General features: G+C 42.6%; 2 protein-coding genes across 2 annotated transcripts in view; one reads left to right on the top strand and one right to left on the bottom strand.

Moving 5' to 3' along the window:
• LOC133124884 (vesicle transport protein SEC20-like) overlaps positions 1-15,215 on the top strand; it is a 31,497-nt gene that overhangs the window by 11,557 nt on the left and 4,725 nt on the right. The gene's annotated exons all lie outside the window — the stretch shown is intronic.
• nkx2.5 (NK2 homeobox 5) lies at positions 2,570-5,287 on the bottom strand. The gene is made up of 2 exons (XM_061236429.1): positions 4,943-5,287; positions 2,570-3,169 (listed from the first exon to the last, which is right to left on the bottom strand). Exons 1-2 carry the CDS (start codon positions 5,285-5,287, stop codon positions 2,570-2,572), a joined length of 945 nt encoding a protein of 314 aa, XP_061092413.1.

The following is a 15,215-nucleotide window of genomic DNA, read 5'->3' as shown; positions in this document are numbered from 1 at the left end:
GTGTTGCTGGACACGTTTTCTTTAGTCATTTGAGCTGAAATTGAGTTTACGCTACAACAATTTGTTCCATTTTAAATAGCGACAGAATTAACTTGATTTGATTAAGCAGAATATTTTCTTCAGACTTCAAGACATGTTTTGTTTTCTTATTTATTGTGGGTTTTGGCTCATTGTTCTTAATGTATCTGAAGGAAACGGCAACGCGTTCCATACGTTTTCCACATGTAAAATAGACTGAAAGGAATCACAATTGCCTAATGAATTGCGCACTGGACTCTACATAATGAAGATATATGTATACGGTTAAATTATAAACTGTTCGCTAAAAATTACCACTAATTTAACTGCTTTACTTGACATACGGAATAAAATGTCTTGTATAATTGTAATATTTGCGATGTAGAATATGCATTTCTAGTGGCCGTTTTAGCCGATAATAATTATTTGTTCACGGCGTGGATGACCTGGGCTATTTCAGATAAAAAGTCCTCTTTCATTGTTTTGTTTTTTTCCAAGTGCCTACAGAAAATTTTATAAATTCTATAAATCAGTTGAACTGATTAGATATGACATTTATCCTAGGCTGCCTGGGATGATTCGATTCAATTGAATTTTATTCCTATTTCGCTTTTCAGAGTAACAGACGGGAAGCAAATGTGAAATATAAGTCCTAAGCCCCTAAATATGAGGTGAACAACTCCTAGTGCGACAAAACCGCTATCATAGAATTGATAAAACAATTAAGTTTGACATGAACGCCCTGTACGTGGCAAATGTATTGTCAATTCAGCACTAACAGTATGAGCCCTTCTTGACAATTGGGTAATACCTCAATGGAGCGTGCATTTTGCGGGTGTGCACGTGGTCGATGAGTGCAGGGACCTGATTCTCGTTTTGTTAGAATACCCCACAGGCTGCGCGGTTGTTTCCGATATGGAAATAACAGGTCCAATTGAATTGTATATTTTCTAACGAAATTGGCTTCCTGTATTACTTCATCATGAACTGAGAGTTCACCTCAGAAGATTGTTTTGGCCTTGGGAAAATTATCTTTTACACTCAATTTATTTTATTATTTTATAAATTTATTGAGAATTATTTTTTAATTATTATTATTATTTATATATATTTTTTTTGTTAGAATAACTTTGGAATCGAGTTGGTAATGTGACCAAAACTAAAAGGTATACTAAAACATTATATTACTGACACTTGTGATTTTAATTGTGTTCCAGAATGTATTTTCTCCCAGTTTATGTTGGATCTGCTTACTCTTGCTTAAAACCCGTGGCTCCCTGTTGGCAAAACTCTCACAGCCGTGGCTATGAATAATACCTGCATTCCGATAGGAAATCCAATACCGTAATAGTATTTTTTATAGTTCTTGTTTTCTGAAGATTGTACTAAATACTTGAAATTTGACAACATTTCCTAAAAGCACAAATGTAATTCGCATTTATATCTGAGCAGTACTCTGATGTTTAGGAAAAAATTAAACATTAGATGTAAAAGATTAATGCTGTGTTTAACCAAACTGTCAGATGAGCCAGCGTCGTGTGAATGATGACATTTTAAATTGTCGTTCGGCGATATTTTCTGTAATGTTCACAGTTTTTTGTAGAACCGTAGTATTTATGCAGTGAGTTCAGATTAAATGCTACCCCCTTGTTCTTGACCGTTTTGATATTTTTCATTTTACAAGGAAAAGGATTTGTACATTTTCACACGTCAGACTTTATTTACAGTCAATATGAATATGATTAATTTTGTTATTTTACGATGTTACGATCTTTGGCAAGACTGTTACTTTATGTATCTTTATTTATAAAGCATTATAATGGCACAATACATGTTGACGTGGGCCTATGATAAATATTGCGATCCACATTGCTTGCAAGATTAATACGCCATTAAAATATTACTAGAAAATCGAAGGAGCTTCTTATTATGAATAATATGGGGAAATGAGTTCTTGCTCCATGATTTATTCTTTCAAACCATGTATGCGTGGCCCTTCAAATAAACCACGACTAATACAAATTGTATGGTAAGCAACTCAAGGCAACTTCATATAAGTATATCACGCACGGCATAGACTACAAGTCAGAAAGGTGATAATGGATAAGAACATGTCTAATATTAAAAAGAAAGCTATCGTAAAATGACATGTAGCCTGTCGTTTTATCGCGAAAAAATGCTGTGCCACAATTCTGCTCAAAGTGCACAAAACAGGTAGACATATGTGTGAACAACTTATCAAAAATAACGTCAAACACAAAAGCAGTTGTATGTTTCCTTTGGTTTGATAGATTGTCCCCTGTAGCATGTTCTTTCTGAAGGGAGCATCCGGCGATTGCGCCGTAAGCTCGATTTGACACTTCTGAGAAGTGTTATTCTTTAGAAGGATGGTGCATCATGCATTATGTCCTGTCCTTGGGAAGTTTACTGTCGCCGGGTCGCTTTGGCACAGAGCGGTTCGTACAGAATGCCGCCAAATTCAAGCTAATTTCGTACTGAGGCTGCTGGCGTCCAGGCCTACGCGTACGCGGCTGTTCGGTCTGTTCACTTTTCACCAAGCTCGAATTCCGTGAAGCGACGGCACTCCGTTGCTGGGCTGAAACTGGGTCTGGACGTTGCCCAGATCCCCAACGCCGAAGTTCACGTAGTTTCCGCCGGCTGAGGGGGACTGGATGGTTTGCATGGTGGCTCCCGGGTAGCTACAGGCGTAGTTTGTGCTGCAGCCAGGACTCGGGTAGTTGCTGAAGGCCGGATATGTGTTATAAGTGTAATGGTTGATGCCCACATTATATGAAGTGCTGTATGTGGACGTGTCTCCCAAGCACGGCTTCCCGTCCCGAACCAGAACCGGGACCGAGATGCGTCTCGGTGGAGGGATGCCCACCATCTCCAGCGTCTGGTCTTGGCGCTGCCGCTTGCACTTGTACCGCCGGTTCTGGAACCAGATCTTCACCTGGGTCGACGTCAGTTTGAGCACGCTGGCCAGGTGGTCTCTCTCGGGCGCGGACAGGTATTTCTGCTGTTTGAACCTGCGTTCCAGCTCGTACACCTGAGCCTGGGAGAAGAGCACGCGCGGCTTCCTCCTCTTCCTCTGTGTCGGGCGCGAGTCTTCGCTCTTCTCTTCTTCTACTGGTTCGTGTTGTGAGAAGACCTCTGTTTAAAAAAAAAATAGTGTCGTGTCAGTTTGAACCAAACTGTATGCCCAATAAGTAAAATGTTGAATGACAAAGGGCAAATTATTGGGAACATATTGGGAATAAAATACATGTATATTTATTTGTATATAGTGAAATAAAGAATAACGATGCGTCAACGAATAATAATGGATATAGATATAGAGGCTGATGACTAGGGGAGACGACCAAACCCTTTTAGGGTTCCGCTTAATTACAAAATATATACACATATTAGAGAAAATATTTTAAATCCAGAACGACGATACATGTCTTTGCTATGACTGTAGACCATCGGTACAGCTCGAGGGCTATTACAGTTCAATCGAAAGCAGCGGGAGTGAAACTGTTGCAACATGCCCGGACTACGGGGCAAGTTTAAACACCTCTGGGGCATGTTTAAACAGTGTCCGAAATGGCCGAAAACGCATTCGTTTTAATACAAGTCAAAGCTTGGTGAATCCACCATTTCTTCCCGTTTTTCGTCTGATAATTGTCCTGTAGAAATTGTCTATATTTTGTCTGAACTGAACACATATGGCAACATTAATATGTAATGAAGGCCTGGGAAGAAATGGATATGTGCGAGTGGTAAATAGGCCAGAATAAGTGCATGGTACACGCGGAATATACAACGTTACACTAGAAGTTATTGTGGTCGACTCATTTATAATAGGCTGGGGCATGTTGGAACACAGCGTTCCAACTTGCCCCGGCTGTGCTGGTTAACTCCTGCATGGCTCATAGGTCTGCTGGCTCGTGACATGTGTGAACTATTATAACTATACTGCTTTATAACCCGCAAGGCATTACTTGCATGGCGCTAAAATACAGATTTATTAATAACGCTTGATTACGTTTTCAAATCGTTCTGCCGGTCACACATGAGAAGCCCGTTGCTATAACACATAAGTGAAAACAATCATTCTTCGCAAATGCCTCATGTTTCAACATGCTCCGTGTTAGTTTGTGCCCCAGTATCCCAAATATAATAACCTATTAATGTCTGTGTTCATTTTCGGTATGGTTATTTTAATTAAAATAATTAATAGGCCTGCATACCAATTAAAACCAATGACGTTTCCCTAACGTTTCTTTGTTTTTCTGTCGAAGCCAGTTTCACATTTTACTCATCGTCCGGAGGACGGTAGGCTACAGCTGGAACGGAAATAATTTGTAAAAACAGAATCACCTGCAAAACGTAACTGGTAACGCTCGGACAAAGCTTGGCAAAGAAAAGACCCGTGGCCTAAAAAACAAATCAGAAAACTGTCACGCCACTTTTCTTTAACCGGGCGGAATTACATATTCGAGTTGATGCGCTTTGTGTCTGCACGAGGCCCTTCAGGCTTCACTCGCCAGTTCCGTCCGCGCGCGCAGTGACACCCCGACTGAGATTCAGCTGCTTTGCCTTTCATCACAATACACACATTGGTAAATGCCAGGGATGATATCTGGTGTCGGAAGGTTAATGGAGGTTTATTCTGTATTCTGTCCAAAGGTAAGCAGCAGCATTTAGCTGGGCCATAAGCTGTCGTGAAGACTAAAATATTTAATATAAACTTCAAATACAATTTTGTTGCCAATATGGCCTGTATGGCCTTGAAATGTAGGCAATTCCTTTGTGTGGCGTTGACGGCCAATTTGAAAACATCTAGCAACTCGTGAACAAAATATACTTTGAAAATCGTTAAGTGTACCTCCTTCATAACACATAAATGCACAAAAACGCACGATAATCGAGTAGCCACAAAACAGGCATCACCTTTTCTTTGTTTTTCTTCGAACCCACTGTCTGCCTTGTCTTTCATGTCCATTTCCAAGAAATTCTTTCCATAAAAGGCAGCCGTGAAGTTGAGAGTAGGGGTTTTGTTGGCCTTAAGTTCTTGGACATCTTGGTCGCCGAAAAGGGAGGTTCCGGGTGGCATCTCCAGGAACGGCTCCTGTTTGAACTTAGCCAGCATGCACGATGAGGCGGGCATCGCGGTGTCGAGTCGCGGCGATATCTCCAGAGAGGCCATTTCGGCCTGGTTCTGCTCCAGATTTAGGATGTCCTTAACGGAAAAGGGAGTAGATGTTAGGGGGTTGGGGAACATGGTCAGTGGACGGTCGTGGTGTTTAATTCACCGGGCAAGAAAAAAAAAAACTGTTTAAACTTGTTGAAAGAAGAATAACCCCTCCACCCCCCAAAAAAAAATTACCAAACTGAAGCGCGCTCTTGTGGGACAAGGAGGCTCTTGAGAAAAGTGTTCATCTTTACAGTAAACCGTGTCTCTGGCTTGTGAAGGGTTATGATAGCGCGGTTACGTACGCAGAGGAGGGACTTGACGCTTTAAAATGAGTGCGTGGCCGGCCATTGGCTGTGACTGTTCCGCTGACACTGAAGACATGGAGTACCAGGTCACCTTAAAAGTCCAGTAAAGGGCGCATTCACAGCATATACAAAATAAGTTTATCTTTTTTTTCATGTAAAGAATTTGAACCCGAGGTCCTAAAAACATTGGCCACTATTTATTACAACATTGTATTCGATCATTTACGATGAAGTAGATTCAGAATTACGGAAATAGGATCTGCAGACAAACCGTTGACAGCATGAAGTTGCATGCCTACTTTACGGGGAATATTTGGGATGGAAAGTAGAATTGTAGCACATTGCTTTGCGCACAGTCGCCTGCCGTAATCCCAGCAATAGAGAGCACATAGAGAGCGGCTGGCAATCGAGCAGGAGTGGAACAGTGGAGTGCGCGCCCAGCCCTCAACCCGGAGAGGGACGGCAGATGAATTGTTTTCAAGCTGTTCTAGTATTGCGATAAGACATTGTGAAGCAGGGATTGGACGTGTCAAAGTCAAATCCGATGACATGTCCCGATACCTCTGCCGGCCTACCTAAGTGCGCCGGGTGGTCACGAGGCCTTCGTGGGTTAGTGCTCTCGTCATAAATTACTATAGTAACGGCACTGATGTAAAAGTGAACACGTCGCTAGTCTCCGGGAGAAAACGGCTGATATCTTGAACCCCGGTGTGGGGGGGGGGGGGGGGGGGTTGTCTCTTGAGTTTTTAGAGATGGCACACTCCTCTGTTTACCTCGGAGGGGAAGCGGGGCAGACAGTGGTCGCGGAGGAAGAGGAAGAGGAGGTCAATCTTCGCCCGGAGACGACAGGTTGGGGCCGCACGGAAACCTGAGACTTTAAGCGGTACCACAACTCGACTTGTCCCTCACTGAAAGATTCCGGTGGCCGCTGGTTTAATTGTCAAGACGTGATAACAGTTCACAACAAACCGACTGCCGCCCACCCACCCACGCGGGACGTCCGGCGAGTAAGTGCGCCCGCATATGTCTGTTCGTTGGTTTATTCGTGGAACCATTGTCACGTGGTTTTCTTAGCTGCGCTTTGTCTGATTATATAGGCAACCTGTTTACCACAATGACAATTGGACTATTTCGATACTAAATATTTAACATGAATATAATGCGCAACACGGAAATTCTGTTAAAATAAGTGTCTATTTGACCCGTTCACAACAGTATGTTTCTAATCAATGTTTTTTGTTCAAGCATATGTAAATTACGGTTTTATCCGCTGGATCTCACGGACTCGCATAGAAGAGGCCTCTGCGAGGCTACGCCATGGGCCTGCCTTTAGGGTTCATATAGGGGAGAGAAAAAACATGAACAATCTTTGAATTTGTGCAGTTCTATTCGTGTGCGTTTGCCTGGTACAAATGGACCCTTTTCCCAAATTAAACGTTAATATTTACAAGACAATGGGTTGCATGGAACAAATAGCCTAGGCTATGTGTTCTGGGTTTTGGGATGTTTACCTGCGATTCAAACAAGTGATGAAGACGTAATCTGCAATGAGTAATCGGCCTTGTGCAATATGTAGTTTGGGCCTCGCGCTAGGCTGGCATTAATGCGTGTGGAGACGGTAGTGGTAGACAGACGACTTTATCGCCAGTTTTTATCTGCAACAGTGCATCGCGTTTAGTGCTGTCGTGGCGTAAATGGCCTTTTTTTCGCCTCGGCCAAGAGATGGTGTTTAGTTTTGCGAAATATTTGCGCGCTGCGGCGCAGGAGACTGGCTCGCGCTGATGAATTGACCTGAGCACTTTTTGGGAAGAGACGGGCGACCGGCGCTGCAATAATTGGTGAAATAAAGTAAACACGCGCAGGAGCTCGTGGAAACTGCTTTTTGTCAGGATAGTGAATGAATTTATTTCTTTTTCTTTCTTCTTTTTTTTTTCCTGCCTCGTGCCACAGTGGAACGGCGTTGGTCCTGTCACTCATGGTGTCGCAATGTCGATGACCTGATGGCATTAATTCAGTTAAATTCAAACAGCAGTAGCGATGTGTTTTTATCACTTGTATGGCTTGTTAATATTACTATAATAATACTTATACTAACGATAGCATTATTAGTATTATTGTTGTAAATAATAATAATAATAATAATAATAATAATAATAATAATAATAATAATAATATGCTACATTTCAAGTGATTTAAAAACTTTGGCATTGTCAACCGCTGTTGTTTGAATTTAACTTCATAAAAATAGCCTAATAATAACAAATAATATGAAATAACTTTGTTTTCATCTCTGTAATTTACTTTTACATTATAATGTACATAGGCTATTGTTTTATTTGTTATAGGTCAAGGCAATGCCCTGTTCTGCCATCAGTATCAGGCGACGGTTAATTTGACAGTTGCTTGCACGAGAAAGTCAATAGTCAGTAACTTCAGTTCGGCCTACTCATCATTTAATGTGTCGACCCTCATTATGTTGAAATGAGAAAATGAGCACTATTACAAACTCATTATGGACAAATCCCCGTCAGTCCTCTCACCGAAATATTTCAAATAAGTAGATTTAGGCGCAGGTCCCCAGCCGTTACAGCAGTGAAACCTTTTGAAACGAGCCTAATAATTCACGACAAATATTGGCCGAGTAGTCGTCGGAGGGGGTCACCTGTCTGTCTCGTCTTTCTACAGCAGCTAAACAAATAGATAAGGGATTCTTTAAAAACTTCCTGTTGGACGACTTGTTGTGGATATTATCGTGTTGGAGGCCGAAATGGGCTGAGGTATGTTATCTGAGCTCGTCTGGGACCGTTCCTGTCGCTCCTGCCTAGCAACCAGACTAGACGCCATGCGGCATTGCAGAGCCTGGCGTCATTGCGCTCTCTCGCGCTTCTGTCAATCATCCGTCTCCATATACCTTTGCTTCGCACCCCCTAATGGGAACTAATTACAGCCGCCCGATATAGCAGCGGGGCATCTAAGTGTGCGCGGCATTAATCACTCAGTATCGTTAGCTACCATCTCCCTGCCGTTTGGAGCTTTGGAAGAGGCCATATTTCATTAAATAATTGCATCTGGTCTAATAAATTGTACTGGTCAACTGACCGTCTGATTTGAACATTCGCTTTATTCATTCATTTAAAATGGGAAACACATAATTATTGTTTCTGATATATAAAAAACAAACGAACAACAGATCATACTGTGAATGACATAGTTATTTTTGCGTCCTTAATATTGTCATATATTTGAACGAAAGTGCTGTGTTCCTGTAGTGGGTCATAAAAACACATCATAATCAATTAACCCTCAAAATGTCTACATGAAATTAACCGTTCTTATTTTCCTTGTGGAAACTAAAACATTTGGATTTATTGCTGGAAATATCCTGGAACTAATCGGCGAACATTTCAGTAGCTATATTCCGGCACCATATTTTGCGGCTTATATGCGTAAAAGGTTTCAAACCGCAGTGATAAATTTGGTTCAATATACATTTTAAATTGTTAATGGTAAAGGCATTTCAGGTGCCAGTTTTAATACAAATATCGTCATGATTCTCAGAACAAGGCCGCTTTATTTAAGCGCTGACGAAAATACAAGCATTGGTATGTTTATGGTTTGCTTTAGATGAATCACACGTATCGGTTATCAGTCCTGTGCCTTTTACTACATTTTACATTGTTTAATGGATTGAGGAAAACGCAAACGGTGAAATCAATTCCATTTTAAAATTACTTATGGATTGTAGACTGGTAAACTATAATTATATGCTCCAAATTATTATTTTAAAATAGGCGCATAGCTTATTGATTAAGACCGTAAAACAAGACCACCAATCCCCTAAAAGCCTGTACGATTAAAACATATATTTAGTTGGTCTAAAGCGCTTCTCTTAGCGTAAAATCATACTCAGATCAGGGAATAAATATAATGCGCATTACAATTTATGACATATACAAACTGTAATAAGTATTTATTATGCGTTTGTAAATTCATTAGCCTATAATTCGTTTTAGCTAACAACAATAACAATTATAATAACATAGAATAACAATAATAACAATTACAATAATAATTACTACTACTACCCTACTGCTACTGATAATAATAATAATAATAATAATAATAATAATAATAATAATAAAATAATAAATAATAATAATAATAATTATTATTATTATTATTATTATTATTATTATAATAATTATTATTATTATACATTTGTTTTATATTTCAGGTCAGTCGATCAAACTGTCTGCCACAATTACCAGAATGCTATAGTCTATTGGTACAAGTTTAGAAAAGGGCAAGCATGTAGCCTAAAAAAATAATAATCGTGGTAATACTGCTAATAATAATAAACACAATTAATCACAGGCAATCAAAGAATGACCTATGCTACTTATTAAAGTAGGCCTCGTAATTTGGGGGATTTAGCCCTACATCTTTTTATTTTTTATTTTTTTTACCAAATGCCAAATTTTATTTTATTTCAATGTGGCATGAGAATGGTAATCTTTATGTCGTGTTGAATGCCTTCATATGCATTTAACGGTCTCAGATATTCGTTGGATATACATAATCATTTTATGAATCATGCGCTTTTTCAAATCTTTTCCACGTTTCTGGTTCATACAAAAGGGGCAAGAGGGGGTCCTGGCATCTCCGGGTCTTCGTGATTAACTGCAGTCAAACGTTCAAGGACAGACTTCGCTGAAACGCATATTCCCTACCAGGTGTCCGTTCCACGCGTTCAAATATAAAGTAGTCGACGAAATAATAGAAGACCTTGGATAATATTACAATGGATGCGATTGTTTCCGTAATGGCTGACTGGCCAAGAACGTCCTGTTTGAAATGCCAGTTGTGTTATCGCTTTCACTGTCGTTCCACCGTCGGCCTCGCTTCCCGCTTCTGTCTCAAAGGCGCGGCCAAAATATTTTACGGATGTTAAAAGTAGCTCTGACCTTCTTTTAATCTTACATTTCTTTTCCTTCTTTCATGAGACCCTAAAATAATACGTCCCCGCCAGGCAGCATCATCTTCGATGCTGAAACACACAAAATGATCTCCCTTTTTAATCCGCTTTCTTTTGGCAAGCCTGCCGCTGTCATATTGCGCCATCTGCTGGCATGTTAGCAGAAGTACAATGCGCAGTGGCAACTTCTTTAAAATACTGTCACGTTTTAAAAACATTTAAAAGACGTTTAGAAGACTGTTGTATGTGAAAATCCCTGGAGATCAGCAGTTTGTGAGATACTCAAACCATTTGGCACCAACAATCATCCCACAGTCAAAGTCACTTAGATCACATTTCTTTTCCATTTCAGACATTTGGTCTGAAAAACAGCTGAACCTCTTGACCACATCTGCATTCTTTTATACATTTTTGCCACATGATTGGCTGATGATATATTTGCCTTAACAAGCTGGTGTACAGGTCAGCATATTAAAGTGCCCACTGAGTGTACATATGTTTTGTGGTAACAGAAGTTATAGAACTTATATTTTCAGCATTTATGTGCTGCAAATATGCACAATATATTGAGAAATGTTCTTCATCGGTAGGAAATAAAGCGTTATTGTTGATGTGATGTGGTCGCTGTGTGTTCAGTTCACTGTCACTGTGACCTGGCAGAGTCACAGAGTTCCAGGTCACGCCAGAGAGAGGAGGGAGCTCGCAGGGCTGAGTTTCACGATGTCTCTCAGACGATAAACGACGGTTCTGCGACGGCTGTCGACCCACAGCTCGGACAGAAACGGTGGCCAGATTATTAGGCCCCACGGGGTTTGAGGAACTGTCGGCTATCTTTGGCCCGTCATGCTGTGCTGGGTGACCCTCGGTTTGGTCAGGATTCAGCCAATCAGCTGCTCTCTGCCGCATGTTTCCAGTGAGGTGCTGGGAGACGGATACTGCCTCAGAACAGCACACAGATCTGCACAGGAACAGATCCCAAAATGATGCTTCCTCACGCTGCCCCCCAGTGGTAACGCACGGGACACACCACATTGTCCACGAGGAACACCATATGGGTGAGATCTTCCCCTCTCTCTCTCTCTCTCTCTCTCTCTCTCTCTCTCTCTCTCTCTCTCTCTCTCTCTCTCTCTCTCTCTCTCTCTCTCTCTCTCTCTCTCTCTCTCTTTCTCTCTCTCTCTCTCTCTCTCTCTCTCTCTCTCTCTCTCACACACACACGCACACATAGACATATGCGCACTCTCTCACACACACACACACGCACTCTCTCTCTCTCACACACACACACACACATAGACACATGCACACTCTCTCTCTCTCTCACACACACACACACACACACATAGACACATGCGCACTCTCTCTCACACACACACGCACTCTCTCTCACACACACACGCACTCTCTCTCACACACACACACACACACACACTCACACACACATAGACACATGCACACTCTCTCTCACACACAAACACACACACACATAGACACATGCGCACTCTCTCTCTCACACACACACGCACTCTCTCTCACACACACACACACACACACACACACACACACTCACACACACATAGACACATGCACACTCTCTCTCACACACACACACACACACTTTCTCATAACTAGCCTAATAGCACTGCACAGGTCACCGCAGATGTCCGGATGATTGACATGTGTATGTATTCACATAATGAAACCCTGCAAGCAAAAATCCTGCATCCAGTTTCTCTTCATTTGTGTCTGCGATTCTACAACACAGACAGCCAATCATTGGGCAGCGTGGGTGTGGTCAAAAAGAGACGTTCCTGGGGTCAGCAGGATGTGCCCAAAATAACGATTTCAGGACTTTGCATGATTCTGATTGTGCCAAACTTGTCCTTTATATTTGAATTGAACTAAATCCAATGTAATGTAATGTATATGCAGGTTATTTTGTTTTTGATTGTGCATAGTTGTCACCTCTGTTATTTTCAGTAAAACATATGAAAAGACTATAAATATGTGACCTCACACGGCTCCTGGATGTCACCCTATAATATTGCGAATATTTAAAAGAAATCTAAGAAATAAAGTATTACCCAAAAAAGGACATTTACATGTGATTTTCTTTGACACACAATTTTTGGGTAGTGTGTGTCTGTGTCTGTGTGTGTGTGTGTGTGTGTGTGTGTATATTTATTTCTGTGTGTGTGTCTCTGTGTCTGGATTGTGATTTATTTTGCCGGGTCCAACAGAAACAGGATTGAAAGATCACAGACAGATCACAGAGAGCTCACAGAGAGCTCACAGACAGCTCACAGACAGAAAACACTGCAGAGAGCAGGAGCTCTTCCTGTGTTTTTACATTTCCCCTTTATTTAACCAGGTAAAACTCTTAAGTGAAAATCTGGCCAAGGGGCAGCCTGACAGAGGTAAACATGTAGGACTACACACAGATAACAGAACCAGATTGTCCAGTTAAAACGGTCTGGGCACAAAGGCCCAATACTGCTACACTCCGTTGGGACTGAAACGAATTCAGCGCACAAGATCAGTTTAAAGGCAGTTACTGAGGGCCTTTTCCACCCTCATCAGCACCAGAACAGAGAGGGTTATCCCTACCAGCACTGTACGTGAACCTACCCATAACCTACACATTAATGCTCTGCCCATAAACCTACACATTAATGCTCTGCCCATAAACCTACACATTAATGCTCTGCCCATAAACCTACACATTAATGCTCTCCCCATAAACCTACACATTAATGCTCTCCCCATAAACCTACACATTAATGCTCTCCCCATAAACCTACACATTAATGCTCTCCCCATAAACCTACACATTAATGCTCTCCCCATAAACCTACACATTAATGCTCTGCCCATAAACCTACACATTAATGCTCTCCCCATAAACCTACACATTAATGCTCTCCCCATAAACCTACACATTAATACTCTCCCCATAAACCTACACATTAATGCGTCTAAAGTTGCACATGACGTGTGTCATCCACAGACGAAGCCGAAGGCGTATGTGGACAGTAAGATGGGGGTTTAATGGGGTCCACGTGTCCTGCAGGGATATATGCTCCCGTATCCCTCTCTCTGTCCCTGATAAGATCGGAGAGGGGCGGGGGGGGCGGGTGTCTCCAGTTGGATTTTACACGGACTCCTCCCACTGGGTGGAGCCATGAACATGTGGGTGTGGCCTGTGTCCAGTGGGCAGGGCCTGTGGGAAGTCGGCAGTTTCTTACAAACAGGAAAAGTCCAATTGAACGGCTATTAATGTGGGAATCTTGGGCACCTCTGGAGTAGACCGAGATAACAACACGCCTCATCTGAACATCAGAGCCTCACCATCAGCTGAACATTGTGCCTCCCATAACTCTCAGCATGCATCAGACTGACTGGCTGAGCTGAACTCTGACCCTGAGCTGAGCTGAACTCTGACCCTGAGCTGAGCTGAACTCTGACCCTGAGCTGAGCTGAACTCTGACCCTGAGCTGAGCTGAACTCTGACCCTGAGCTGAGCTGAACTCTGACCCTGAGCTGAGCTGAACTCTGACCCTGGGCTGAGCTGAACTCTGACCCTGAGCTGAGCTGAACTCTGACCTGGCTGAGCTGACCTGACCTGAGCTGAGCTGAACTCTGACCCTGAGCTGAGCTGAGCTGAACTCTGACCCTGAGCTGAGCTGAGCTGAACTCTGACCCTGAGCTGAGCTGAGCTGAGCTGAACTCTGACCCTGAGCTGAGCTGAACTCTGACCCTGAGCTGAGCTGAGCTGAACTCTGACCCTGGGCTGAGCTGAACTCTGACCCTGAGCTGAGCCCGGCGGACCTGCTGTGGGATGGACAAGCACCTCAGCCCCCCCCCCCCCCCCCCCCCATTAATGACCGCTTAGTAATGGACCTTCATTTATTTATGTACATCCCATTCAGATAGAGATCTCATTTACAAAGAATTGAATTAAATATTCATAAAGAAATAATCTAAAATTTATATAAAATATATTCTGAATTAAAAACATGTAACAAACAAAAACACACAGCTATTCATCACTCAGAATAAGAACATAAAACCTCACCAATTAAAAAGTGAACGTTCTGTCGTGGGGAGGTCTAAACGACCTGGGGGAGGTTTAAAGGACCTTGGTGGGGCTCTCTCAGTGTCTCCCGGAGTTGAAGGTGAGGCGTCGCTGCGTAGCTGAGCCCCATGGCTGGGGGGCTGGGGGGGGGGGGGGGGCGCCGCTGGGGGGGCCAGTTTAGTCTACCGGAGGCTTCAGGCTGGGTTTGAGTTCCCAAGTCTCTTTCATCTCTGACGGATGGGAGGGGTGAGTGGGGGTTGGCTTTAGGGCATCCGTTCAACACGTTCTTTTTGATCTTTTACTGAACCTTGAAACCACTGCAGAGTGTCTGCGCAGCTCAGCTGGGGGTCTGCAGAGTGTCTGCGCAGCTGGGGGTCTGCAGAGTGTCTGCGCAGCTCAGCTGGGGGTCTGCAGAGTGTCTGCGCAGCTCAGCTGGGGGTCTGCAGAGTGTCTGCGCAGCTGGGGTCTGCAGAGTGTCTGCGCAGCTCAGCTGGGGGGTTTTGATTGGAGATTCTCCAAACAAAACGCAAAAAGCTTCATTTGTGTGTACAATAACAGGCCCATGGTGTTTCTTATAAGTTATAATTCTGGGTCACAGCAAGAATTAAAAGTAGCTCGCCGAACTGAATTGGGGAAGAAAGTGCAAAGCTTGCATCTACTTTC

The sequence above is a fragment of the Conger conger genome, chromosome 3 (genome assembly GCF_963514075.1).
Source record: "Conger conger chromosome 3, fConCon1.1, whole genome shotgun sequence".
NCBI classification, from domain to species: domain Eukaryota; kingdom Metazoa; phylum Chordata; class Actinopteri; order Anguilliformes; family Congridae; genus Conger; species Conger conger.
Note: the sequence above shows the minus strand (reverse complement) of the source record. Positions and strands in the feature narration are given on the sequence as shown.

Bases quoted from the DNA above. Each gene is read 5' to 3' on its own strand.
- nkx2.5 (XM_061236429.1), bottom strand. From the start codon at position 5,287: ATGTTCCCCAACCCCCTAACATCTACTCCCTTTTCCGTTAAGGACATC. The intron at 3,170-4,942 runs GTGGCTACTCGA...TTTTAAACAGAG, and splicing joins GAAAAGGTGATGCCTGTTTT to GTCTTCTCACAACACGAACC.